At 44.5% G+C, this 26,511-nt stretch overlaps 3 protein-coding genes across 9 annotated transcripts in view; all 3 read left to right on the top strand.

Annotated features, from left to right (window-relative positions):
* Positions 1-9,258, top strand: part of LOC139382315 (serine/threonine-protein kinase SIK3 homolog) — a 43,519-nt gene extending 34,261 nt beyond the window's left edge. For 2 of the 4 annotated variants that reach the window (XM_071126224.1, XM_071126227.1), the window contains 9 exons: positions 1,043-1,162; positions 1,766-1,824; positions 2,086-2,189; positions 2,370-2,667; positions 4,092-4,792; positions 5,001-5,167; positions 5,446-5,575; positions 6,088-6,214; positions 6,938-9,258. In XM_071126224.1, the coding sequence (XP_070982325.1) occupies positions 1,043-1,162; positions 1,766-1,824; positions 2,086-2,189; positions 2,370-2,667; positions 4,092-4,792; positions 5,001-5,167; positions 5,446-5,575; positions 6,088-6,209 (1,701 nt within the window). In that variant the 3' untranslated portion in view covers positions 6,210-6,214; positions 6,938-9,258. Of the gene's footprint in view, positions 1-1,035; positions 1,163-1,765; positions 1,825-2,085; positions 2,190-2,369; positions 2,668-4,091; positions 4,793-5,000; positions 5,168-5,445; positions 5,576-6,087; positions 6,215-6,937 lie in introns of all 4 variants that reach the window. The other 2 variants (XM_071126226.1, XM_071126225.1) reach the window with 1 other exon arrangement.
* A 1,629-nt stretch (positions 9,259-10,887) lies between these two features.
* LOC139383117 (transmembrane protein 25-like) lies at positions 10,888-17,445 on the top strand. Of its 3 annotated transcripts, XM_071127438.1 has the most exons (9): positions 10,888-10,963; positions 12,164-12,274; positions 12,470-12,820; positions 13,117-13,416; positions 13,624-13,758; positions 13,859-13,892; positions 15,982-16,085; positions 16,284-16,364; positions 16,607-17,445. In XM_071127438.1, exons 2-9 carry the CDS (start codon positions 12,193-12,195, stop codon positions 16,678-16,680), a joined length of 1,161 nt encoding a protein of 386 aa, XP_070983539.1. In that variant the 5' UTR covers positions 10,888-10,963; positions 12,164-12,192; the 3' UTR covers positions 16,681-17,445. The 3 variants fall into 3 exon arrangements, with proteins under 3 accessions (XP_070983539.1, XP_070983538.1, XP_070983537.1); XM_071127437.1 differs by lacking the exon at positions 10,888-10,963 and having other exon boundaries at positions 12,093-12,274; positions 13,117-13,407; XM_071127436.1 differs by lacking the exon at positions 10,888-10,963 and having other exon boundaries at positions 12,093-12,274.
* Positions 17,446-18,508: 1,063 nt separating this feature from the next.
* On the top strand, positions 18,509-25,312 carry LOC139382455 (T-cell surface glycoprotein CD3 gamma chain-like). 2 transcript variants are annotated; one of them, XM_071126514.1, is made up of 8 exons: positions 18,509-18,621; positions 19,074-19,150; positions 19,392-19,412; positions 22,483-22,674; positions 22,809-22,949; positions 23,157-23,224; positions 23,437-24,691; positions 24,729-25,312. In XM_071126514.1, exons 2-7 carry the CDS (start codon positions 19,099-19,101, stop codon positions 23,494-23,496), a joined length of 534 nt encoding a protein of 177 aa, XP_070982615.1. In that variant the 5' UTR covers positions 18,509-18,621; positions 19,074-19,098; the 3' UTR covers positions 23,497-24,691; positions 24,729-25,312. The 2 variants fall into 2 exon arrangements, with proteins under 2 accessions (XP_070982615.1, XP_070982616.1); XM_071126515.1 differs by lacking the exon at positions 24,729-25,312 and having other exon boundaries at positions 18,535-18,621; positions 23,437-24,286; positions 24,324-24,691.
* The last annotated feature ends 1,199 nt before the right edge of the window (positions 25,313-26,511 follow it).

The following is a 26,511-nucleotide window of genomic DNA, read 5'->3' as shown; positions in this document are numbered from 1 at the left end:
TGCAGCTCCTAAGCATTGTCCTGCCTTACCCCATACACTTCTGTTTCACTCTATCTTCCTTCTGCACCTCAGTGTGCAGGCACTTGATGTAATCCACTTACTCCCACTTAACCTTCAATTAGTCTGATTCCATACACAAGGACAGATTGTGCAGTGTTGGACTGAAACACTGAACTGCTTTAGCAATCGAGTCGGTGTGTAATAGACACAGATCCAAGGTGGGGGCATCAAGAGGTTCAGCAGGTTTGAGGATATTTGGGATTGGCCTAAGGGTGCTGATGTCACTGGGGTGGTAATTAAGGGGTAATCCCACAGACTCAAGTTTGGGATGGTGTTATGGTGAGAGTAAACACTAGGCTGTTTGGGTCACCGGGGTGAGCGTCAATACAAAACAAGCTGCCCATTGATGTCGCCAGCACTTCTGCCCTCGGTCAAAGCTGAAGTCATTACGTGACCCAGAACCAAGTCCGCTAGCCTTGTCCCAGATCTGTTTGTGCTATCATGTCAACTCTTTGTCATGCCAAAATGATAGCACAAACAGTGCTGGGACCAGGCTAGATATCAGCTAATCGATTTAACAGTTTAATGTCGAGGCTGTGATGAGAGACTAGCGCTAGAGGGGTGGCGGAGGGATCTCCAAGGTCGTTGTAACAGTACACAACAGGGCAATAGGGAAAATTCTATATTGATGACTTCAGAACCGGTCTGTATTATGGAGTTAACAGCCATTTTAAAAGTGTAAGGAAAGACCACATGCCTTACATACAAACCTCATAGACCCTGAAATGGATTTAATTTAAATCAAAAAGCTTTATTGCCCATCCAAAATACATAAGAATGAAATGGCCTTTTCTGACATGCAACAAAGAATTGATTTGAATCTCTTTTATTGTTGCGTTCTATATTATCGTCGGATGGGGTATTCTGTGTGAAAGTGACCGCAAGTAATGCTATTCATTATATCTCAGGTTCCACTGTCTTTCTTTGTGTGGTCTCTAACAACAATATGTTTGTTGTGTGTTTGTGCGCGTATGTGTACCAGGAGTGTGAGCAGCTGCAGAAGATGTACGCTTGCCCCCAGGACGAGAGGCTGCTTGAGCACACACAACAACAGCATTTCCTGTACCAGCAGGAACAGCAGATTCTACACCAGCAGATACAGGTCACTGTGACACACACCGACACAGGCACACACACACACACACACACACGCGCGCGCACGTGGTGACACACACACACACAGAGAACGACACAGACACACACATAGAGACACACAGAGAAAGACAGACACACACACAGAGACACACAGAGAAAGACACACATACACAGGCACACATACACAGAGAACTGCACAGACACACAGAGAAAGACAGACACACACACAGAGACACACAGAGAAAGACACAGACACACAGAGACACACATACACAGAGAACGACACAGACACACACACAGAGACACACAGAAACACACAGAGAAAGACACAGACACACACACACAGAGAAAGACACAGACACACATACACAGAGACACACACACACACAGAGAAAGACACACATACACAGAGACACACACACACACACTGCGTGGTTTGTATCAGCTGGAGCAGTGCTTTCTACACCAGCAGATGCAAGTCACTTTGAGCCTGAAAGACACTCACACACTGGGAAATGCTGGTCGATGTGACACAAACACCGTAAACACATGCCATTATGCGTTCCTAAATAGTTTCCCCATTAGCTAAATCTTTCTCTCCATTCTGCAGGCCCTGTCTTTGGGACACGGAGACTGCCAGCCCAGTCACCTTACCCACCAGCTCCAGAGGTGAAAACACCACACACACACACAACCTGATTTGTCAACACCCGCACACTCTGAGCAAGAGACTGATGATACTCATTAGTGTCTAAAAAAAAAGCATTTATTTTTATGCGCACAGGTTCAAAGGAACACGCTCTATGGCAATAGTCTGCTAAACACATGTCGTTCAGATCAGAGAAGCTCCACCAACAAGCCAGGCTTTTGTGCTGCTCTATTGATTTGAAGTGTTATTTACATCCCTGTCTGTTCTCTCCCTTCCCTCAGGTTGCATATCCAGCCCTCCAGCCCACCGCCTACACATCCCAGCAACAACCTTTTCAGACAGCCCAATCAGAGTCCCCCTCCAACAGCGATGATGCAGGGGCACAGTGAGTTCTAACTCCACCCCTTATCCCTACTTGTCTTTTTATTGGACTAAAGGACTGAATGATCAGTCAATATGACACAATTGTTAATGATTCCTTATTAAGACTAAGTGATGGTTGAAATAACCTGTTTGTAGGTGTATTAGCTCTCTCCTGACTGACTGATCTCTCCCCCCCCCCCAGGTGTACCATCAACGGTGCAGTACCAGCAAGCCCCCGCCCTCTACCAGCCCTCCAGCGGGAGTCCCCCCCCTTGCGGCCTCCGCCCCGTCACACTGCCCCCCCAGCAGCAGCAGCCCTGCTCCTCTTCCCGTGGGGGGGGTGTCCCCATGCCCCAGCAGCAGGTGACTATCCAGGTGCAAGAGGTGGAGCTGGGAGGGGGCGGGGCCCTGCAGCGCCAGCAGCAGGCTTTCCTTTCCACGCCGGGCTCCCACCGGGTCCTGGGGAAGCAGCTGAGCGCAGACAATGCAGAGACCCACAGGTGACCCTCACGCTGCCTGTGTGGCTGACCCGTCATGGCTGTTCCCCTTTGCACTTTTTGATTTTAGTTTTAGTTTTCCCTCCATCACTTTTCTTAAACTTTCATGTTCTTCAACTCTGTGTTTTGGACTTTCTCGCATGTCCTCACACTGTAAATACCTCCATTTCATCTACCCCCCCACCCTCCTTCAGTTATTGTAGATTTCAGTCTGTCATACCTCAGTCAACCGTAGGAAGCCATGTTTCTGAAACCCAAAACTCACTCATAAGTATGTTTTATAAACCGTGTTGCCCATGGTGTAAATACTTTTGGGCTTGTATTATTGGGAGGTGGGATTTAGAGGCAGCATGGGATGCATCCTAAATGGCAGCCAATTTCCCTATATCCTGAACTCCTTTAGACCACGTGCCCTGGTCAAAAGTACTCTATATAGCAGGGGTGTCAAGCAAATGGACCCAGTGAGCCCATTCAATCTGGCCCTTTTGAAAAGGAAAGCTAGACAGTCAGGGAGCATTAAGAAAATCCATAGAGGTTATGTTATCTTTTGCACTTTTTGACTGCGAGGAAATGTAATCAATATTAAGTGCGGCCCTCGGGACCTCTGTGAAGACCGAATGCGACCTGCGGGGCGAAATGAGTTGTTTACGCCCCTGCTATTCAGGGACAACAGGGTCTTACACCTGATAGGTTAGTGGATTTCAGACAAAATCTTGTGGGTTTTTACATTGAGAAATACCACTGTGACCAAAGTGTTTTGATAAACCAAAAAACCAACTTGGCTGAATAAGGAGACGTCCCATCGCCGCTGATTCCCCCGCTGAGATTGGCTGACTAAATGGGCGTAGGTGGTGGGATGACTGCTCGGGGTAGGAGTGTCCCTTCCAGCTGGTAGGAACTAGGAATTCCTATACCCAACAGTCTGTGTGTTGTATTTCTATGCTAAGCCTAGACCACGTTCACTGAGAGGGGGTGACAAGCTCGGTGGTTACCTCATCGTTTGATTTTCCTTTAATTTACATCTGGCAAAGCAACAGAATTTGGGTGTATTTGCGATTGTCACTCAATACCATGACTCCTTTAATCCGGAAGGCTTCTGTGCTAATTATCACCCATAATAGTGGGTCAAACTGTTGTATTTAAGATGTAGAATTGTATTGTCATGTCAGAATCACGTAGGCATATTTGTGTTTTGTCATACTTCTCTCACCACTCATACTGTTCATATTGACTCATTTAATTTTTATACTACTACTAATAATAACTGCCATTTATTTCTTGTATACTTCCTTAATCCAAAATACTTCATCTCAATGGTGTATTTGTTTTTTTCCCTCTCAGAAGTATTTGCATTGGATGGTACATTTTGTTGCAAGTAGCATATAAGCTGACTATTCCCCTCTCTTCCCTGGTCCCTCGCTCCCCAGTCGCAGCCTCGGACGGTTCAACACATACGACCAGGCTGCCTTTAACCCCCATCTGTTCGGCGAGGGGTCTCGGCCATCGGGGGTGGTGGGGGGCTACAACCCCTACCTCCAGGGGACCTCCCTCAAGGTGCCAGGGATGGAGGGCTACCAGGGTGGGGTGGTCGGTGGCACTGGAGGCGGGGGCTACGGGAGCCCCTCTGCCCTGCAGCAGGCTCTCCTCTCCCCCACCCCCCTGGAGTACCGGCCCCAGCAGCATGTCACCCCCACCCTACAGGGTCTCCTCTCTCCCCGCCACTCCCTGACGGGCCACGCCGACCCCCGCCTGCCCCCCCAGGACCTGGCCTCCCTGCTGAAGAGGCAGAGCCCTCGGCCGGCACCCCCCACTTCCCCCAACGTGCCCCAGGACTACACGGAAATGCTGCTGCTGCGCCAGCTCGGCCAAGGGGAGTCTCTGGAGCCGGGAAGCCCCTACCACCACCTCCTCCAGATCAGGCCCCCAGACGTCCAGCCCCCCAGCCTGCCCCACTCAGAGAGCATGGAGGAGGATGACCTGCCACCCGGCTACCATGAGGGCCTCCTGGCCAAGGCCCAAGGCTGTGGGGACGGCCATGACCTGCTGGGCCCCCCCCAGGGAGGGACGCCCCCCTACAACTCCCCCACACACAGACACGGTTACATCAGGAGCACCACCACAACCAGAGGTAAGGGTCAAGCAGGCTCAACCGTAGAAATAGAAGGACTATTTAGATTCTGTACATTCTATTTCTATGGTGTCAAACAGCTTTCACATCCCTGTATGCTGATACTCACATGCTTTTTACACATTCCTGCTTCGGTCACACAAGCTATATTCTACATTGTTAACTTAGCAAATTCAGTAATCCCTCCTCCCTCTCTTCCCCCTTCCAGACAATGAGCATGTTGACTGCAGGACCCAGGGGCAGCAGGTTATGGAGCAGGGCGTGCCTGACCGTAACGGAGTGGGCTACTCCACCAGGGGCCCCCAGGGGGACGGCTATCGGCCCCGGGGCCAGCTACAGCGCCACCACACCATCCAGACCTGCGACGACGCCTATGTGAGTCTCTCACGGTGCCATAATGTGCTCCGTTTGGGACACACAGAAGTAGAATCTACAGAATCTCTCAGCCTCTTGTGTAGCTCTCAAAGGACTGGATAGTTTCAATGGATAGGTCTTAGGCTAGGTAAACTATCAGAGGGCACGATGGACCTTGTTGCTCATACTTACCTTTTCAGATCTGTGTGGCATGCCTAGGGGTAGGGACTCGGGGTCAATTTGGAATTGTCTGTGTGCGTGCGTTTATGTACTTAACGTGTCTTTCTGTACCGCCTCAGGACCAGGCCGAGCCCATGTCTGGGATGAGCCTATTGGCTGGCAAGGCTCTGAGCTCCGCCCGCATGTCTGACATCCTCAGCCAATCATCTCTGACAGGAAGCCAGCAGCTCCACCAGCGGGAAGAGTCAGGTCAGTGTCACCTACACACACACCAAACGAGGTAAAGTGAGTGAAACATGGCAGACTCAGTCTGGTCTAAGTAAAATGTGAACTCTAAAATAATCTCTGTCACAGGACTATATAGTATAACAATATATGCCGTTTTAGCAGACACTTGCATGCATTTTCTATTGGTGGTCCCAAAGGGAATTTAACCCATAATCCTGCCGTTATAAATAGATATATTATTGTGAAATACACCGGATAGGTGCAGTGACGTGGTGTTTTACAGGGCGCCCCTGGAACAAATTAGGGTTAAGTGCCATGCTTAATAGCACATCGGCAGATTTTCACCTTGACGCCTCGGGTATTTGAACCAGTGACCTTTCGGTTACTGGCCCAACGCTCTAACCACTAGGCTAGTTGCCGCCCAACGGAGCCACGGAGGACCATGCACATGCACCCACAACACCCACCTGCCCTGAACATGGAGGAGTTCTTCCTTCTGAAAGGCTGTTTGTGTGTGTGTTTTCTCCTGGCAGTATGTGACGTGGAGGGAGAGCTCCACGCTGGAGCCTGCTACCCGTCGTCCTGCACCAGCAACATCCTTCACAGCTACAAACCCCCAGACCTGCAGTACAGCATGGAGCAGGCCGGGGTCTAACACAGGTACGCACAGGCACTTAGTGTGCGTCTCAAATGGCACCCTATTCCCTTCTTTTGACCAGTAGTGCACTATATATGGGGAATCGGGAGCCATTTTGGACCAACCTCACAGTATGACTCTGTTGCCCGAACTCAGTCTACACAGTCAGTGAATGTCCTTTACCAGACTCATGTCAATGGTTGTCCATACTGTTGCCACTGTTTGTTTATTTCATTTTTCGATGTAACAAATTCTTATTTACACTGACACGCTACCGGGGAACAGTGGGTTAACTGCCTTGTTCAGGGGCACAGCAACAGATTTTTACCTTGTCAGCTCGGGGATTCGATCCAGCAACCTTTCGGTGCTCCGAACACTTGGCTACCTGCCGCCCCAAAATGTTAATGCTGTTCTTAGATCAGTTGTCATTTAATTAAACTTACATTTAGCCCGGCAGGTCATTTAGGATACGATTCTCATTGGTTGGTCAAGAGGTGAACAGGACTAGAAGTGTTAGTGCTCCTAGCTAGGGGAAATCCAGAGGGAATTTCAATGGTATTACCTTGATTCCTCACCTCTCTCCTTACTTCCTTCTCTAAGCTCATTGGAAGAGAAGGACTGGGAGGGGATCCTCAGATATGCTTTTTGAGATGGAGGCAAGGAGAGAGGGCACAAGGAACCAAAGAAAGACAATTGAAATTCTCCCCTAGTGTTAACTCTGTCCCCCTGTGTTCTCTCTCTCCTAGGAGCGTCTTCTGTGTATAAAGGTCCACATCAGCCACCTGTGTTGAGCAGCATCACGCCAAACCGCCATTGTCTGTCTGGAGGGGGCGCAGTCCGTCAGTCATGGGGCTTGGGGGAGGGCAGGCAGCCTACAGGCTGCAGCCCGGGGTGGGTGGGGGGGGATTGGCTGGGCGAGGGGAGTGGGTTCAATGCCAGCATTCTGTTCTGCACAGCCATCTAGCAAGCATTGCCATCATTGGCTCTCTCCATTTCTGCTCTTCCGTCCGATTGGATAGATTGGGCTCTGCTTCCCCCTATCACTTCTTCCTTCCTACCCCCTTGCGGTCCCGCTCTCCTGCCCCCTTACCCCCCCTCCTCCTCCTAACTGTTGCCATAGCAACATACTCATGCGCCTCAATGTCCCAGACATTCATACAGGCAAAACGTATAGATAACATAAACTTACACATGCACACACTCAGCCACAAACCCAAAGTATTCACACCAAGTCTGTGCGCAGGGATTCCTGTGAGGTTCTGTCCGCTCCTCCCTCTCCCCTCCACTGTATTCCAGTGGACCATTCCGGAGCGGGCTGTGATCTCAGAGCCTATGAGTGACCCATTCCATTGGGCTTGCAGGGGTGGGATTGGGTCAGGCTCAGAGGCGCAAAAAATAAAAACAGCTCAGTGACATCGAGGATCGCACAGCACAACCAGCTCTCATTTGTTATTTTGTTTTCCTGTTCTGTTCTTTTTATTCATTGTTTTTTAAATTCATTTTTACGGGCTAATGTTCATCTAGAAATTATGATCATTATTGTTATTACTGTTTTCTGTAAAATAAGTTTTATTGTTATTATGATTATAATGAGAATTATTATTAAAGAAAAAAAAACTGTCCTGTGTTGCAAGGAAGACAACATTTTAGTTTTGATTACTTAAGAAATTCTGCACTTTCGGTTCAAGCTATCTTTAATTCCTCTCCCTGTTTACCCTCCCATATTGCCTTCTCCTTTTGTCACCCCCTTGTTCTCTCTTGTTTTATGCCCTTCTCTGCCCCCCCCCCCCCTCCCATTCTTCATTCCATCCTACTCTCTCCCTCTTTTTCCACTCCCCATCACTCCCCTGCCACCTTTTGTGACAGTGTGGCATTGTGTGTAGTTTTAACAGACATGCTTCCTCTTCCTCCCCTGTACAGCGACACCATGTATAGACCACAATTGCTGTATCCCATTTTTTGGGGTGGGGGGTGTTGGGGAGGCATTTTTTATATTGTTATTGTTATTATTTGTATTTTTGGATGTCTTCAGATATCTTTTTTTTTCTTTTTTTTCTGAATATTGAGATTTTTAGCCAAAAGAGTACAGGGAGAAAATCCTCCTTTGTTGTCATAAAAAAAGGTTGTTCTTATTGTTTTATTATCGAGACACTTGAAGAGGAGAGTGGTTATTTGTTACTTTTTATCATTTCAATCATTGATCTCGTCGTTGTTGTTATCGTTTTCAGTTTTTTTGGGGGTAGATTTGGCAGGCAATGGGTTGTGGGGTGGTTCGGTGCTGGGAATGCAGTCATTGAAACGGAGGGGAACTGTAATATAGCTGACATATCATCACCATCATCATCGTAAGACATTTTTAGAGGCGGAGATGGACAGACCCCCTTCTCCACTCGCTCCCCCAATCTGCAGTGGTACCCTCCGTCTCGGACCTCATCGCCCCCTTATTGGCCAACACACACTGGACATTGCCTCTTCTCCCGACTCTGGCCCAGCTCCGGCCACATCCAAGGAGGAGACTACTACTCTGCACATGTGCTGCCTCCCTTTTCTATCTCTTTCTTGCTCTATATCGTTCCCTCCCTTCGTCACATGATCATCAAGTGAGACCTACTCCAGCCCCAATACTGAATTCAGTCCTTCATCTCTTCAGAGGGAGAGAAATGAGGAACTGACCAGAGAAAGACCGGTTGCTTCAGTTTGACCCCAGCGCAGTATGTACAGTTCAGATAGTGAGCAGAGGGGGTGGGAGAATGATCCGCCTCCCTATCCCCACCTTGTCCGCAGGACTCCTAGTGCATCATGGTCCAGCAAGGGACTGTGAGTGTGTTGCTGATGAGTGAGCACCTCGTTGTCTTCTTCCTTGTCTGTTTCTGTCTGACTTCCCTCTCATCATCTGTAAACCAGCTCTTTGCTCGGCACCTGTATCCTATGTTTTTTCTTTCTATTGTTTATTTTGTTTTTGGGAGTACAAAAATACTAAAGTGCAACAACGATGATTAAATAGAATTACCAACCAAACTGAGATGAATTAAATAAATATATATAAATAAATAATTTAAAAAGACAATGTGTTTGGGTGATCAATAGATTTAAGGAATCTGTATACCACCTGGGAATTTATGCTTGTTTTTTGTCAGTCTGAATGTCACACTGCTTGTTTTTTGTCAGTCTGAATGTCACACTGCTTGTTTTTTGTCAGTCTGAATGTCACACTGCTTGTTTTTTGTCAGTCTGAATGTCACACTGCTTGTTTTTTGTCAGTCTGAATGTCACACTGCTTGTTTTTTGTCAGTCCGAATGTCACACTGCTTGTTTTTTGTCAGTCTGAATGTCACACTGCTTGCTTTTTGTCAGTCTGAATGCCATACTGCTTGTTTTTTGTCAGTCTGAATGTCACACTGCTTGTTTTTTGTCAGTCTGAATGTCACACTGCTTGTTTTTTGTCAGTCTGAATGTCACACTGCTTGCTTTTTGTCAGTCTGAATGCCATACTGCTTGTTTTTTGTCAGTCTGAATGTCACACTGCTTGTTTTTTTTGTCAGTCTGAATGTCACACTGCTTGTTTTTTGTCAGTCTGAATGCCATACTGCTTGTTTTTTGTCAGTCTGAATGTCACACTGCTTGCTTTTTGTCAGTCTGAATGCCATACTGCTTGTTTTTTGTCAGTCTGAATGTCACACTGCTTGTTTTTTTGTCAGTCTGAATGTCACACTGCTTGTTTTTTGTCAGTCTGAATGTCACACTGCTTGTTTTTTTGTCAGTCTGAATGTCACACTGCTTGTTTTTTGTCAGTCTGAATGTCACACTGCTTGTTTTTTGTCAGTCTGAATGTCACACTGATTGTCCTCAACTTACGAGCAGTTGCTTGTCGTTGAGGAGCAGAGTTAATGGTTGTCAAACATGTACGAACATCTTCATGCACTACAGCAGGGTTGTGTTCCATTCCAATTTAGTCCATTCAGGAAGGAAACTGAAATTCCCACTAGAATTGGATTTTCAGTGTCCTTCCTCAGTTGACTGAATTTAAAAAGTGATCAACCCTGCCATATACTCCAGATTTCACAGGCTGTGATAGATAAGGCACAAACCTGAAATCCTCCTGGGTAGTTGATCCTCTAGTTGTATTTGTGAGAGTTAAGGAAAGGACCTCCTGGTCCCTGACACAGGAGCACTGTCGGGATGAATGGGGATCATTGGGTAAGCTATTGATCTACATCCTTCTACCTCAGGGCTGCAGTGCTCGGTGATCAGCTTCTTTGGTCTGTCTGTCTATAGCTGCACTGCAGTGGCTTTTCAGGCAACGGTAGCTGAGCACAGATCTAAGGAGCCTTATAGGATTTAATGGAGGAGGGGCAGGCAGGGATGCTGTGGGCCTGCGATTGGAAGATGTGCAAGATAAGTGGATAAGAGCTAGTCCCCTGTGTCTTAGTAGAATGACCCCCCTCTCCCCCATCACTCTCCTTCCAGCCATCCCCTAATTTTTCTCTCTCTCACACCTTGTAATACGTGGCTACTGGCTCACTGAATGACGGATGCATTGCGTAGCTTGTCCCGTTTTCCTCTCGCTCCCCCTCTCCTCTTTCCTCTCTCCCCTTCTCGTTGTCTGTGTGGCGACAGCATGACTGCCTGCGTCAGCCACTAAATGCTGCTTGCTGCAGTCAGAGTGAGTGAGCCAGGGGGTGCTGCCTCTCTTCTCCTCTGCTACCCTACCCAGCATGTATGGAGGACCGACAGGCTGAATCATCCCACCACCATCTGCAGACTGTGCCAAGGTAACACACTAACATGGATTTGTGTGTGTGTGAGAGAGAAAAATAAAGAATGGGGGAAAAAAGGTTAGGACTGTTATGTGTGTGTGTTGGTTTATCTGAGTTTGAAAGACAATGCTGTGTATATTTGGGTATGTGTGCGTTTTGAGGACACTGCATGCATCCCTGCACAGCAGATTTAGTGTGTTGCGCAGAGTCTATCCCTCTAGCTCTCACTCCTCTTTCCCATTACTCTCTTCCATCCATCGTGCCTGTGCTTGTTATGATAACAAGCTTCCAGCCCTCTCTTTACTGGACTGATTGCGCCATTGTTTATTTGGGGAGTACTATGGAATGCTATTCTCATGCTGTCACCTTAATGTGTTGATGTCGTGCTTGCATGCCCGCTTTACTGGAAGGCGCTGACACATTGATCATGTGACCATGATAATCCGGGATTGATAGTATCAGGCGTTGGTCATTTCTGGTGCTTTTTCACACATTTGATTTGCACGTATGTGGTGTGAAATCACGGACTTCTCCTTTAAAACAGGCCTGTGTTTTTAATCTACTGCTAGAGATTTACTCAGATGGCGTCTATATCAGCGTATTGCACTGCAGCTCCTTACAAATCAAAGTTAGACAGCCAGCAATTGATTCAATACTCTGTGGAGTCAGGGTCTATTTGTGAAGAGCATAATCAACTCTTACTCTACCTCTCGTCATCACTGTTCGTTGTGTCTCTATATCCCGTCGCAGTTTGGCTATTTCTTTGTCTTTCGTACTGTTGTATCCTTTCTGATTGGCTACTCCTGCGTCTTTTCATGGATTGTCCAGGAAGCTACTGCTCTTCTGTTGATGTTGTCTGTTCACACTAGTTGTTTATCTGTGTTCACCGCATTCTCTTTGTCTCTCTTAGGGATCTATCCTCTTTATTCCTGTGTGTTTTTACGGTCTTTGTCCCAGTCTCTTTCTTTCTGTCAGTGTTTTTTTTTTTTTCTAGAGCTAATGCTATTCTTATGTCCATGTTCTCTCTCTCTTTCTCTCCATATCTGACACACTTCTATTTCCCTGTCTTGTTTCTGTCTGTTTCTTTGTCCACCTCTGTTTTGCTTTTCATTCTCTTATCTGTGTAAACCCTCTATTCAGTCACTGGAGAGCAATCACTTACTGCCAGTCTCTCTATCCCTGTGTGTGTGTGCTTGCGAGTGCACATCATGGCAGATAGCAGGTGTGTGTTGGTGGTCCTGTGGATGAGCATGGAGTGTGTGTGTCTGAGGCAGGTGCCGGGCACCACTGTCCTGCTGCTAAACACCTTGGCCTGGGCATGGACAGGTCAGTAACAAGACTGGATCACAAAAACTAAGAGATGGAAAATATACCACCTCACAGAGTATACTACTCAGTTCTTTATGAGTTACAGTATATTGATAAAGATTCTGATGAGATACCAATGAAAAGTACATTGAAATAGACACTGAGTTTCAAGGGCACATCTTTTTATTTTTTTACATCAACTTCTCTGTCCAGGTGCCATCGAACATGCGCCCAAAATTGATGGACGGCATCGAGCTGCACTAACACTGAAAGAGAATGTCACCCACAAGTTCAACTGCCAATCAGAGGGTTGGAATCCTCATGCCCCGCCCCTGCTGACGTGGTACCTCAACGGGGAGCGGCAGAGACCGCCGTCGGACAAGCGGACACCCAGGCGCCTGGTGGTGACATCACGGGAGGAGTCTGGGCTGCTGACACCGGACTCCAAGCACAACAGCACCTTCTCTCTGAGAGCCAGGAAGTGGGATAGAGAGCTAGTATGTGCCGCCTCCAGCCCTCACAGTGGAGAGAGCTACAACGCCACCGTCACCCTCAATGTGCAGTGTGAGGAGGCTTGTTGAATGATCTGCTGATGTTGTGTGGGGAATGTGTTAATATGATTATCTGTTGTGGCTGTTAAGGTTTCACTTACTTGTCTACTTACTTGTTGAATTAAGGTTACATATCCAAAGGCAGTATTAACCCCAGTCCTTCTGCTTACTCAGATATTATCATTGGCCGCAGTGCTAATATCAATATCCAATATGATCCCACCACTGTAGGTTATTTAAACCCAGTAGTACATTGAACTGATGTGATGCTCAGTTTCCTCTTTATTCTGTTCCCCTTTTCTATCACAGTCCAGCCAGAGATTCTGCGTGTGAACGCTCACTACACTGAAACCTCAGACCCTGGCCTCTCCTTGGTCCTCTTTGCCTTGGTACGGTCAAACCCCCCTGCCCACATCACCTGGATGGACCAGTCCGGTCAGCTGGTGGCCAACACTTCGGACTTCCTCATCCTGGACTCGCGGAGCTACCCCTGGCTGACCAATCACACGCTGCAGGTCGCCCCGAGCAGCCTATCAGGGAACGTCTCCGTAAACGCCAGCAACAGTGTCGGTGCAGCTCAGAGCAACCTAGCTCTGGCAGGTCTGACAGGTCAATATCACTTTGACCCTTTTCTTACTATCATGCCGCCGACACGAACAAACTGTCTTGTATATTTTCTTTTCAGCGAAGGGTGGATGCGTAACCAGGCCAGCTGAGCATAGCTTGATTTGTCCCAGCTCGGCTCGGTTCAGTAGTGTGAATAGCCCTTTTTTCCACTACAGCCCAGATCATAGGCCCTGTTTCTGTATTCTCCAGAGTTCCTCCAGTCCAGGGTGGAGGTGCCGGTGCTGGGCATCCTGACAGGGGGCGCTGTGGGCTTCGTTACCTTCCTCATCCTCAGCCTTCTGGTGCTCTGCCTTCTGCACAAGAACAAGGGCAAGGCCATCATCGGTGAGACAGGGGAGCAAGGAGGGTGGGAGGAACTGTTGTATTTTGATGGTACAGTGAATGAAGTGCTTTAAGTCTCTGAAGAATGTCTGCTCTTTTTCAGATGAGCCAGTCGAGATTATAATGGCGAAAAAATGGTAACGTACATTTATTTAGTTAGTCGGTCTGTTGTTTGTGTCAGTTGTCAGCATAGGTATGTGTCTAAATGTGCCTTTCTACGGTAAGTCGCTCGGGAAAAGAGTGTCTGCTAAAACGTAATACCTATCAGTGGCGATATTAGCATGTGCTAAGTCTTGGTGGGGAAAGAAAGAAAGAAAAGTGTGATGCATGCCAGCAAAGCCACTACACAGCACAACACTAAACAATACATTAATTGCACTGTAATGGTGACATACGGTGCCCACAAACTGTTAGGGCCTACGTAAAGCTGTCCGAACAGCAGTCCCAACATCTTACCACTGCTACACCTGGCTATCAGTGGAGCCTTGTCTGGCAGCGAAACAGTTCATTCAGCCTCATTTACTACCTTTTAAATAAACATAGCTGATATGGCTGACTTGCTTAAACAAATGTGGTTTCTACTAACAATTGAGATGGAGAAACTATGACATAAGGGGACGAAAAGCGGATGAAAGGAAATCCTTAACTTCGATTAAGACATTATTGAGCGAGCTAGGACGGACATAACCGTTAGTCAATATAATGATTTGTTTAGCACTTTTGAAATGTACAGCAACAGAATTCAGAATATGGGCCGTTCTTACAGTGTTCTCCCTGTACACCAAGTCAGAACTGTAGGACAAATAAGGGGGCATATAAGCAGACAATGAATACATTTCACTTAAACAGGTTATAGGCTACAGTAGAGCAGTCAGAACAGTAGGCAAAATTAAGAAGGGTAAATAGGCCAAATGATTAGGGTGAGGCATATGGCCTACTAAAATCTTACTACACAACATACACTTAATATTACTTTCTTAGGTACAGTAACATATCTCCCTGGCATATTACATCATTTATGCAGCAGCATACAATACATTTTTGGACTCACCTTGTTGTGCTGTGCTCACTTGAACAGGAAGGTGGAATTTTGTCATCAAATTCTGGCATTCTCTGGATTTATGGTGCTTTCAAAACAAGTTGGATGACCTTTCAAAACGTATTTTCCCAGTCGGAGCTCGTTTATTCCCGACCGCCCGGTTGTCTTGAACTCACTAAAGTCAAGTTTTCGCAGTTCCGAGTTGTTGTTTTGAGCATGACCCAAATCATGCTTCATTGACAGCATGGCCAATGTTGAATGTTTATCATTTTAAACTCGGGAAAAGAGCCCCTTAATGCCATATTTGGGACCACACAGCCACGGTCACTGATTCCTTCCAAACCACCTGTTAAATTTGTGATTTCCAACTTGTTGTTGTGTAATATTTATGTCCAATGGCCGATGAGCACCGATACGTTTTACCCATAATTTCTCTTCATTATTTCTCTTCATATGACAAGGATTAAAAAGGTTTTGCCAGTAGATTGTCGACTTGATTCACGATGATGACTGCTAGCTCAGACTGGGAAAGTATGGCGTTGACGTGATCAGTCCAGTCAAAGCTACTGTACATGTAACGTGATTTGACGTCATTTTATCTGTGGCCAATGACCTTGAGCCTTCTTGGATGGACACTTTTATAATGTGACTATGGCAGCACCCAAAGTGCTAGAATTTTCAAGGTCTCCTCTTACACTTGGCAGTGACGTAGTGTCCCCATGAGTGACAGAACACTGAGCAACGCTCTGTATGTTCCGCTGGCTAGCCCCACCACCACAGAAAGCACTGAGCTGGGCTAAAACACTTGCATTTTGGAGCTGCCTTCCTCAAGAAAGCAAAAAAAATAAAAAATAACTCACATTGTTTGAAAACTGATATCTGACCTGTATTAATGCCAAAATAACATGCAAAACAGGCATGCCCCTCTGCCCCACCTGCCCAGAATTACGGGTTGCCACTGTTTCCTATGTATTGTATTCATGCTCCTCTTTAAGTATTTACAGTATTTACAGTACAGTACACAAGGCAAGTGTCTGTATAATAATATACTTCACATGGGTGTATTCACTAGGAAACAAACAGACGCAAACAGGCCAAAACGGGGATGGGCATACCTGAACTTATCCAATAAGAAACGTTTTGCTACGGTGTGCACTAATAAATACACGCCATGACTCTTGTTTCAGTATGGAATCATCTAGTGTGAAGGTAGACAAGATATCCCTACCCAGAGAGAACATGTCTCTACCTTCCAACATGCAACTCAACGACCTCAGCACCCTGCATAAAGGTAAGACACTACTGCTGAGAGACCGATGCCTCATTAGAACTGAGGCAGAAGTCTCATCAATGGTGCAAAGCAATTACAGAACAGGAAACAGTGGCCATTTTGGTGCCCTGGGCACTGGCATCTGTCCCTGTGGTCTTCTCTATGACTCTGTCCCATCTGTTACTCTACTTCCTCATCACCCATGCTGTCTCTCTGTAGCACTCGAGACCGCCAAACACCACCTTGGGGACAAGATGAGAGAGGAAGAGGAGGATCTGTCTGCTGCCTACGCTGCCAGGGGTAAGACAGGGTTCAGATGTTTAAGGTTAGCTTGCCTGTTGAATGGAAATGAGTGGGCCCAGTCTACACTTTCCACACTAATATAATGTGTAACATAGTTTCAGGCGTGTTACAGAGCGTGTGGATGTGTTTATATATACCATTGGATGTGTGTGAGCCTATAATTCTCGTTTGTGTGTATATACTGTGCACCACATATGTCCGTACATTGTTCTAAAGGTTGTTGTTGACACCCCCTCCAGGCTTCGCCCTGTACCCCATGGTGGGCTACATCTATAAGGTGAACAGCAAGAGCAGTGATGAGATCTGGCTCTGACTACTATGCCGCAGTTCCACCACTGGGTGGTCAAACCACAGTACAATGGGCCAAAAGGAACCTGTGGAACGACTGCCAGTCAACCAATCAGCCGATACCATCTTCAACAAGGACCAATAGAGATGCTGAGATGATTACAGGCGCAGACCAGCAAGGGGAACCTGTTAGGAAGATACTGTAGTTAGCGATCTCACTCTGGGGTTGTCCAGATGAACCTATTACAGCAGGTAATCACATTCCAACTTGATGCCGTGAAAATCAGAAACTCAGAATATCAGGTCTTATGTTGATTGGTTAGTGTATTTCAAGCTGTCAGGTATAAGTCTGTAGCCTGGTCCTATATCTGTTTGTGCTGTCTGTCTGTTTGGTGTGACTTGATGTCACAAACAGATCTGGGACCAGAAGGGTGCAGTTGTGATATCAAGTGAATAAATTTAGATGGCTCGAACACCTAAACCGATACTCAGTGTGGAAAGTATACTGTACCCGTGTTTTAGATGGTTTACACTGACTGACACCTACCACTCCTCCATATACTACAGTCTGTTGATCATGTACCATAACCATGAACTCCTGTTGGATTAAGGAATGCTTCATGTTCTTTGTATATCATAATGTCCAAGACAATGTATGTGAACTGACATATTTCTATGGCTATATACATAAACAATAGATATTCATCTACAAGTATAAAATATGTGTATATGTATATTTGTATTCATATGTATATGTGTATAAAATAAATCTAATAAAGATGAATATGACTATGGATTTGACTATGGACGGTGAATTCTGCTTTTTGTTTTTATTCAACCAGCAGGGGGCGCTAATCTTTACCGTAGTTAAGATGGAGACTGACGGATCCAACTGTCTATTGATTTACATATGATGGTCTGTCTGGCTTGTCATATTAATGTTGTCACCAGAGGTCATCGGGGCTTTGCAGGTCAGGGCATCATCAGGGGACAGTGAAGGGCTGGTTCTGCTGTAATGGAGCCCAGAGACTTGTGTTGGCCCATTTCAGTGTGCTGAGCCAGTGGGAGGAAATGCAGCCTTTACTCTGATGGAAATTGTAATGACATTTACATATGACAATTATATATCCCAGATTGTGTTCATTGTACACTGCTGAGAGGGAAGTGATACTGTCCTATATTTTATGGTTCTGACACTGCTGACTGGCTAGATGTGATTGTGTGTAGATTTGAACAGAAAGACGATGTTATGACCCCCAAAATCAACATTTTGTCTACTGCAATTCTTCCACGAAAAGTGTTTTTTGTCTTACCTTTGATTAGTGCATTGTTGTTGTTTTTGATGTAGGGGTGGGTAGTGTTTGAGGCATTGTGTCTTAGTGACTGGGTGAGAGTGTGACTGTGTTCCAGGTGCCAGTTGTAGGTTACAGGGTGTTGTGGTCTACCGTAGCCAAGCAGGAAGCTGCTTTGTGGGATCATCTCTCTGTCTTCCTCACACGGCTCCTTTTGCAGAGCAGTAGGGATTGTAGGTTCTACAGAATCATTGGGACATAACTTTCTTAAAGAAATGTGAGTATGATCATAATGATGTTTTACTACTTCGTAAAATCATATTCCATACTAAAACCATTAGACTCTCTCAAATGATTTTTTGCAATTTACCTTAGGCCCATATGTAATTCTTCTTACCCTTTATAATATGGTATTACACATTGGGACATAGTTGTATCAAAATGACAATACTTGCTAAAGCAGCATGTTGAAGATATTTTGAGCTGTGACCTCACTCATAACTCAACCCAGAGAAATTACAGAGGTACCAGATAGAGACAGCCCCCGGTGTAACGGAAGATAAACCAATCATACACACTTCCTCCTCATAGACATAGATACAGACAGACCTACTGAGAAAGTGACATTTTGAAGACATTTTGGAAACATACAGGGGAAAGGATTCCATATTCAGGTATGTTTTTATTTTTGAACTCCTATTCTGAAGAGTTGATAGAGACGCTTAAAGAGTTGGCATCACTGGCATTAGAAAGGTTTACAATTTAAAAGGTTTGTTGGAGCCTAAGGATGTGTAAAATGACACAAAACAACAATAAATCAATATAATTGTGTAAAGGTGTTTTTTTGCGATATGTCTCAATTCAGTAAATAAAGATGTATTTGTCTTTCTATTATGATACAAAATAGAAGTTTGAGTAAAATTAAAATGGCTGACTAGGGACAGAAATGGTGTCTCCTACAATGGCTGTGTATGCTTCCGTGCTTCTACACCTGCATTGCTTGCTGTTTGGGGTTTTAGGCTGGGTTTCTGTACAGCACTTTGAGATATCAGCTGATGTACGAAGGGCTATATAAATAAATTTGATTTGATTTGTATGAAATGATACACCAGTTTAATTTCCCCAGGAGAATCGAGAGAAGAGTAAGTAGAATGAAGTGGACCATACTCTTGGCTCATCTGTTGGTGATTTGGACCATGACTGGTACGTTTTGGGAGAATATCTATGAAGAAAAAAAAATACATTGACAGACTGCATAAAAAAAATGTCAAATGATTCAACACACCAGTTTTTTTCTGATCACTTTTTATTATTATTCCTGACTAGATTTAATCAGATGGATGACATTTAAAAAAAAGTACAAGATCACTGATGTCAAGGTCACAAATGCTTTCGGATCTTTTTACTGTGACCCTAACTGATGCTTCCCCCATTCTTTTTACAGTAGCTGAAGATTCAGTCTCAAGTAAGTGACCAGATATAATCCAGGTCCTGTTTTCAATCTAACTATGAATTTTAGGGCATTATCTGGGCATAGATCAGGTTTTCTCCTCGTTTAATTTAATATTCAAAACTATCTAACCGAACTGACTAAAACCCACCATAAGTATTGGCATCCTTGATAGAGATGAGCAGAAAATACTGTATAAAATAAATAATACAAAAACTGAGCTATATTATATGCAGAAAAAAATATGGGCAAGTTATATTAATTTATACTAATGCAATTGCTCAGAAATTTTTATTTTATTTTGTCATCTGACCGTAGCACCACCTGGAGTTTGATACATGACGTTGGCATTTAGATTGGAACCGGTGCTATGGTCAGATTGCATGAAAATTGAGCTCTTCGGCCACGGACATCAGTGGTGGGTTTGGTGTTGAAAAACAGAAGCATATGCAGAAATGTATCTCATACCTACTGTAAAATATGGTGGTGGATCTTTTGATGTTATGGGGGCTATTTTGTTTATACTGGTAAGTAACAGGACATTGTAGACAAAAACCTGGTTGCTTCTGCCAGGATCTTCTAGCAAGACCATAAAAACGAGCACTTATCAAAATCCACAAAGAAATGGTTAATTGACCGCAGAATCAGCATTTTGCAATGGCCCTCTTAGGCTCTGGACTTGAACTCCATTTTAAACCTGTAGTTTGAATTGAAAAGGGCCGTCCATAAGAGCAGACGAAGGATATCAAGGATCTGGAAAGATTCTGTGTGGAGGAATGGTCTAGGATCAAATCAAATGGTATTTATCTAATGCTTCGTAAACAACAGGTGTAGACTAACAGTGAAATGCTTACTTACGAGCCCTTCCCAACGGTGCAGAGAGAAAGAAAGAGAAATAATAACACAAGGAATAAATACACAATAACTTGGCTATATATACGGGGCACCAGTACTAGGTCAATGATAACTTGGCTATATATACGGGGCACCAGTACTAGGTCAATGATAACTTGGCTATATATACGGGGCACCAGTACTAGGTCAATGATAACTTGGCTATATATACGGGGCACCAGTACTAGGTCAATGATAACTTGGCTATATATACGGGGCACCAGTACTAGGTCAATGATAACTTGGCTATATATACGAGGTACCAGTACCGAGTCGATGTGCAGGGTACGAGGTAATTGAGGAAGATAAGTACATATAGGTAGGGATAAAGTGACTAGGCAACAGGAAAGATAATAAACAGTAACAGCAGTGCATGTGATGAGTCAAAAGTGTGGATCGACGTGTCGTACACGTCGATCCACAGCATCCCAAATATCTTCAATGGGTGACATGTCTGGTGAATATGCAGGCCATGGAAGAACTGGGACGTTTTCAGCTTCCAGGAATTGTTGAAGATCCTTGCGACATGGGGCCGTGCATTATCATGCTGAAACATGAGGTGATTGCGGCAGATGAATGCCAAGACAATGGGCCTCAGGATCTAGTCATGGAATCTCTGTACATTCAAATTGTCATTGATAAAATGCAATCGTGTTCGTTGTCCGAAGCTTATGTCTGCCCATACCATAACCCCACCGCCACCATGGGGCACTCTGTTCACAATGTTGACATCAGCAAACTGCTCACCCACACGACACCATAGACGTGGTCTGCGGTTGTGAGTCTGGTTCAACATACTGACAAATTCTCTAAAACGTTGTTGGAGGTGGCTTATGGTAGAGAAATAAACATTTAAATTCTCTGGCAACAGCTCTGGTGGTCAGCATGCCAATTGCTCGCTCCCTCAAAACTTGAGACATCTGTGGCATTGTGTTGTGTGACAAAACTTCACATTTTAGAGTGGCCTTTTATTGTCCCCAACAAAAGGTGCACCTGTGTAAATATGATGCTGTTGAATCGGCTTCTTGATATGCCAAACCTGTCAGGTGGATGGATTATCTTGGCAAAGGAGAAATGCTCACTAACAGGGATGTGCACAACATTTGAGATAAATAAGCTTGTGCGTATGGAACATTTCTGGGATCTTTTATTACAGCACATTAAACATGGGACCAACACTTTCAATGTTGCGTTTATATTTTTGTTCAGTGTTTTTAGCTGTCTTATGGCTTGGGGGTAAAAGCTGTTCAGGGTCCTGTTGGTTCCAGACTTGGTCCATATGTACCACTTGCTGTGCGGTGGCAGAGAGAATAGTCTATGACTAGGGTGACTGGAGTCTTTGAGAATTTTTAGGGTCTTTCTCTGACACCGCCTGGTACAGAGGTCCCGGATGGCAGGGAGCTCGGCCCCAGTGATGTACTGGGGTGTACACACTACCCTCTGTAGCGCTTTGCGGTCAGATGCAAGCAGTTGCCATACCAAGCCGTGATGCAGCCAGTCAAGATGCTCTCAATGATCAAACTTTTTTTAGGATCAGAGGGCCCATGCCAAATCTTTTCAGAGGGGGAAGAGGCGTTGTGGTGCCCTCTTCACGACTCTGTTGGTGTGTGTGGACCATGATAATTCCTTAGTGATGTGGACACCAAGGAATTTGAAGCTCTCGACCTGCTCCACTGTACCCCCATCTATTTGGATGGGGGCTTGCTTGGCCCTCCGTTTCCTATAGTTCAGAATCAGCTCCTTTTTTCTTGCTGATGTTAAGGGAGATTGTTGTCCTGGCACCACACCGCTAGGTCTCTGATCTGCCAACGTGTTTTCCAATCTCATAAAACATTTTACAAAAAGGCTGTGTAATTATCCTCGCAATCTATCTTTTTAATATTCTTTTGTATTACTTGTTAAACAAAATCTCTTTCTCTGAGCAATTGTATTAGTTGTATTAATTGTATTAGTATTAAATAATCATAAATATTTGAGCATACAGTATAGCTTATTTATTTCATACAGTCTTTTTTGTTTATCTTTATCAAGGGTGCCAATAATTATAGACCTGACTGTATGTCTACCTAATATGCATTTGCTTAAATAACAGAAACAGAGCATGAGGAAAAAGTAGATGGAGAGAAACACGAATATCCCGAAAGGGCTTATCAATCTATCTTATCTAATGCTGATGTGTTTATTTCTTTAGAACTTAAAATAAAAGTGGAAGAATCCTCCTCGGACAAGATCAAATTATCATGTCCTGATGGTTTCCATTTTCAATATCCTAATGAGACTACTCTAACACTGGAATACAAGGACGAGAACACAAATGAGTATGTATGCGAGAAAGATCCTGCCTCAGAAGAAGACAAGGTCAAAATCTATGTGAAATTTCGGAGTAAGTACAGTACTGCCATTTCCTCACAATAATATAAGTCAATGTTTTGTTTTGTGTGTATGCCATTTTAACACACATCATTATAACGTACGTGTATGTGTGGCGTGCTTGTGTGTGTGTGTGTGTGTTCCCAGCCTGTGATAACTGCGTCGAGCTGGATACAACTGCGGCTGTAGGGATGGTTGTGGGAGACCTGGTGGCCACTGTCCTGATTGGAGTAGCTGTCTACAGCATCGCCTCACAGCCCAAAGCAACACTGATCACCGGAAAGAAAAGTCAGTGACCACACAAAGGGGAAAAACATAGGATATGTGAACTTGAAATTTGAATGATACCTGACGAGCCCTTACTTTGAAGTGAACACTTCTGATTGAGATATTCTTAAAAATGAAATGTTTTACAGTAAACATAAAAAAATAATACACATGAAGACCATAATCAATAATGTAATGCAATATTTCATTTCTGTCTTTCACCCCTAGCATCTAGCAAAATGGGGCTCATCAACAATGAGGCGAGTGCAAACGAAGACCCCACTGGCAACTATCAGGTAGGTGTTTCCTGGCTTCTTTGAGCCACGATCTTGACATGAACAAAATAACGAGTCAAACTCATTAAGTTATGGCGATGGGTTAATCCATTTGTGTCTGTCTGACCTTTCTTTCTTTCTTTCTTTCTTTCTTTCTTTCTTTCTTTCAATTCTTTCTTTCTTTCTTTCTTTCTTTCTTTCTTTCTTTCTTTCTTTCTTTCTTTCTCTCACAGCCCCTGAATAAAAGGCGCATGGACAGATCTGAGTACAGCACTCTGCCAGAAAGGAGATAAAGAGAAAAATAAAATGTAGAGCACACTCTTTAAGCTCCGTTCGAAGATCCGTTTCGGATTGAAACATAGTGAATAAAGAGGTGATTTGGGAGCTTTAATGTTGTGCGGGCCATCTTGTTCTTTACTAGTATTATTTATCAGCCCGGGACCTATGTTTTTTTTAAGGTTGTGCATATGACCACACATTTGTCTACAAATAAAATGTGCTCAGTGCTACATTACTTTTACAAACCACAAAATAATTGTTGTAATGCATTGAGTGAAGGCAGAAATCCATGACAAGTCCCTCAACTGTCCATTTGATGTACAGAGTCATTGACTGTTTGCTCGGTTGCTTTGTTTACTTTGATCTACTGCTTTGCACGAGCTAAGATTTCCTTTTGGTACCATAAATTGTATTTGTCCAACTTCACACATGTTTGTTGATTTCCCCAATTTTTTTATTGAGAATTTGTTTGGCATGATGCCTCATAAGGTTAATATTACTGTATATAGACATATATACATTTTCCTTGTATTTATATTTGTTTTCATTTAGGCTGTTTTGTCATTCCATGACATAAGATAATTTGTTATTTGCTTTTATAGTCCTAGCTGATACCTTTTTTCAACCTGTGTACAGAAAATGTTTGACGAATTCAGGTGTACCATGGGGAGCGGAGGTTTGTTGTAAATTCAGGTGTACCATGGGGAGAGGAGGTTTGTTGTGAATTCAGGTGTACCATGGGGAGCGGAGGTTTGTTGTGAATGCAGGTATACCATGGGGATCGAAGGTTTGTTGTGAATTCAGGTGTACCATAGGGAGTGAAGGTTTGTTGTGAATTCAGGTGTACCATGGGGAAGGAGGTTTGTTATGAACTCAGGTGTACCATGGGGAGCTGAGGTTTGTTGTGAATTCAGGTGTACCATGGGGAGTGGAGGTTTGTTGTGAATTCAGGTGTACCATGGGGAGCTGAGGTTTGTTGTGAATTCAGGTGTACCATGGGGAGCGGAGGTTTGTTGTGAATTCAGGTGTACCATGGGGAGTGGAGGTTTGTTGTGAATTCAGGTGTACCATGGGGAGTGGAGGTTTGTTGTGAATTCAGGTGTACCATGGGGAGCTGAGGTTTGTTGTGAATTCAGGTGTATCATGGGGAGTGAAGGTTTGTTGTGAATTCAGGTGTACTATGTGGAAGGAGGTTTGTTATGAACTCAGGTGTACCATGGGGAGCTGAGGTTTGTTTTGAATTCAGGTGTACCATGGGGAGTGGAGGTTTGTTGTGAATTCAGGTGTACCAGGGGGGAGCGAAGGTTTGTTATGAACTCAGGAGTACCATGGGAAAAGGAGGTTTGTTATGAATTCCAAAGCCCTCACTCATCACTGTACCCTCTATATGAGAGTGGGCTGGCCTTCCTTAGCTCTTCGGAGACATAGTCATTGGTTACGTCTTCATTGATCAGGCCATACTGAGACAGCTCCCTTTTTACCTGTGTACCTACATTGTCCAGCAGACAAATGACAACAATTGGCTACGCTCACAGGACTGTATCTTGTTGACTGTGCCCGTACAGAGTTTGGTATAAACATTTTAAAAAGCATTCCAGTTTTCTTGCCCTTCCACTTGGAACAAGATACAAAAGGACATTAAATTAGGGTCAATAGGGTCAAATCTATGGTGGACAATAAAGTGTGTGTGTGTGTGCTTCTCTTTTGGCCAGGTCTCTCTTGGAAAATAGTTTTTTCATCTCAACGAGACTAACCTGGTGAAAAGAATACAAATAACATAAATAATGAAATGCAAATGAAATGAAAAGTTGGTCACAAAATACATGTTCACTGATTGTGACTTGTTATTTCTGGTTTCATCCTACTTTTTATGAGATCTTTAAGTGAGTCAGTAATTTTTTTCGATCTGACTATTCCACTTATTTACTACCACACAGAGAGCAGCTTTAGTGAAGGGTTTGCTCTACAGGAAGCCCAAATGTGTCAGATATTCTAATGGAACAGAGCACATGATATATGAGATGCTTTTCGAGTGTGGTTATGGGGGTTTACTTCTGCTAGTCTACAAAGTGCGGTTTCCTAACGGAGCTTAGAGAGGAGATCAAACGGAAAGAGCTCAAACAACACAGAGCTCACAGCATGCACAACCAACACCCACATATCCATGTTCACATCACACACACACACACAGACAGACAGACCTACACATAGACAGACAAACACACAGACCTACACACGCACACAAATCAACCACACTTGCAAACAGACACATTTAACACAACACTCAAATTCTCCAAATGAACCACTGTTGATCAGATTTAACAGATATCATTCACTCCGGTGTTCCAGGTGTGCACGCTCCATGTTCTTGGTCTTCACTCTGGACCATAATTAGATTCATCAGCTGTGCAAGTACTGGGCTTGATTGATCTATCCAGTCACTCATTGATACAAAACGGTAGGAAGCAACTATAGACACCTACACTTGAATGTCGTAAGAAGGTCTTTATTCTTGTCAAAATATGTTTTTTAAATACATCCAGTAGACATTATTTTCACTACATTCTTGCAACACAGAGTCAGTGTAAGGCAAAAAAAAAAAAAAAATTCTTTCCACTGATGCGGGTAAGTAAAGTCTGCCTACACTCATATGTGACGTGTTTCCGATGAGATCCTCATGATTAGCAACAGAGAGACCTGGCCAATCATCCACCATCATTTCCAGTAAGCGTAAGGGGTGCAGGCATCTGCGGCTTAAGGCATGACAGCCGACTGAAGATAAAGAACCGCAAACTAGCTAGACTCTTTAATCGCATGACACTACACTTCATAAAACAAACATTTCCTTTGTGTCATAGTGGCTCACAATGAAGTAGCTTTATTTTGGTTTCATCTGACCATATGCCATTCTCCCAATCTTCTTCTGGATCATCCAAATGCTCTCTAGCAAACTTCAGACGGGCCTGGGCACGTCTGGCACTGCAGGATTTGAGTCCCTGGTGGCGTAGTGTGTTACTGATGGTAGGCTT

Source organism: Oncorhynchus clarkii, chromosome 24 (assembly GCF_045791955.1).
Source record: "Oncorhynchus clarkii lewisi isolate Uvic-CL-2024 chromosome 24, UVic_Ocla_1.0, whole genome shotgun sequence".
Taxonomy (NCBI): Eukaryota; Metazoa; Chordata; class Actinopteri; order Salmoniformes; family Salmonidae; genus Oncorhynchus; species Oncorhynchus clarkii.
This window is presented reverse-complemented; position numbering and strand designations above follow the sequence as displayed.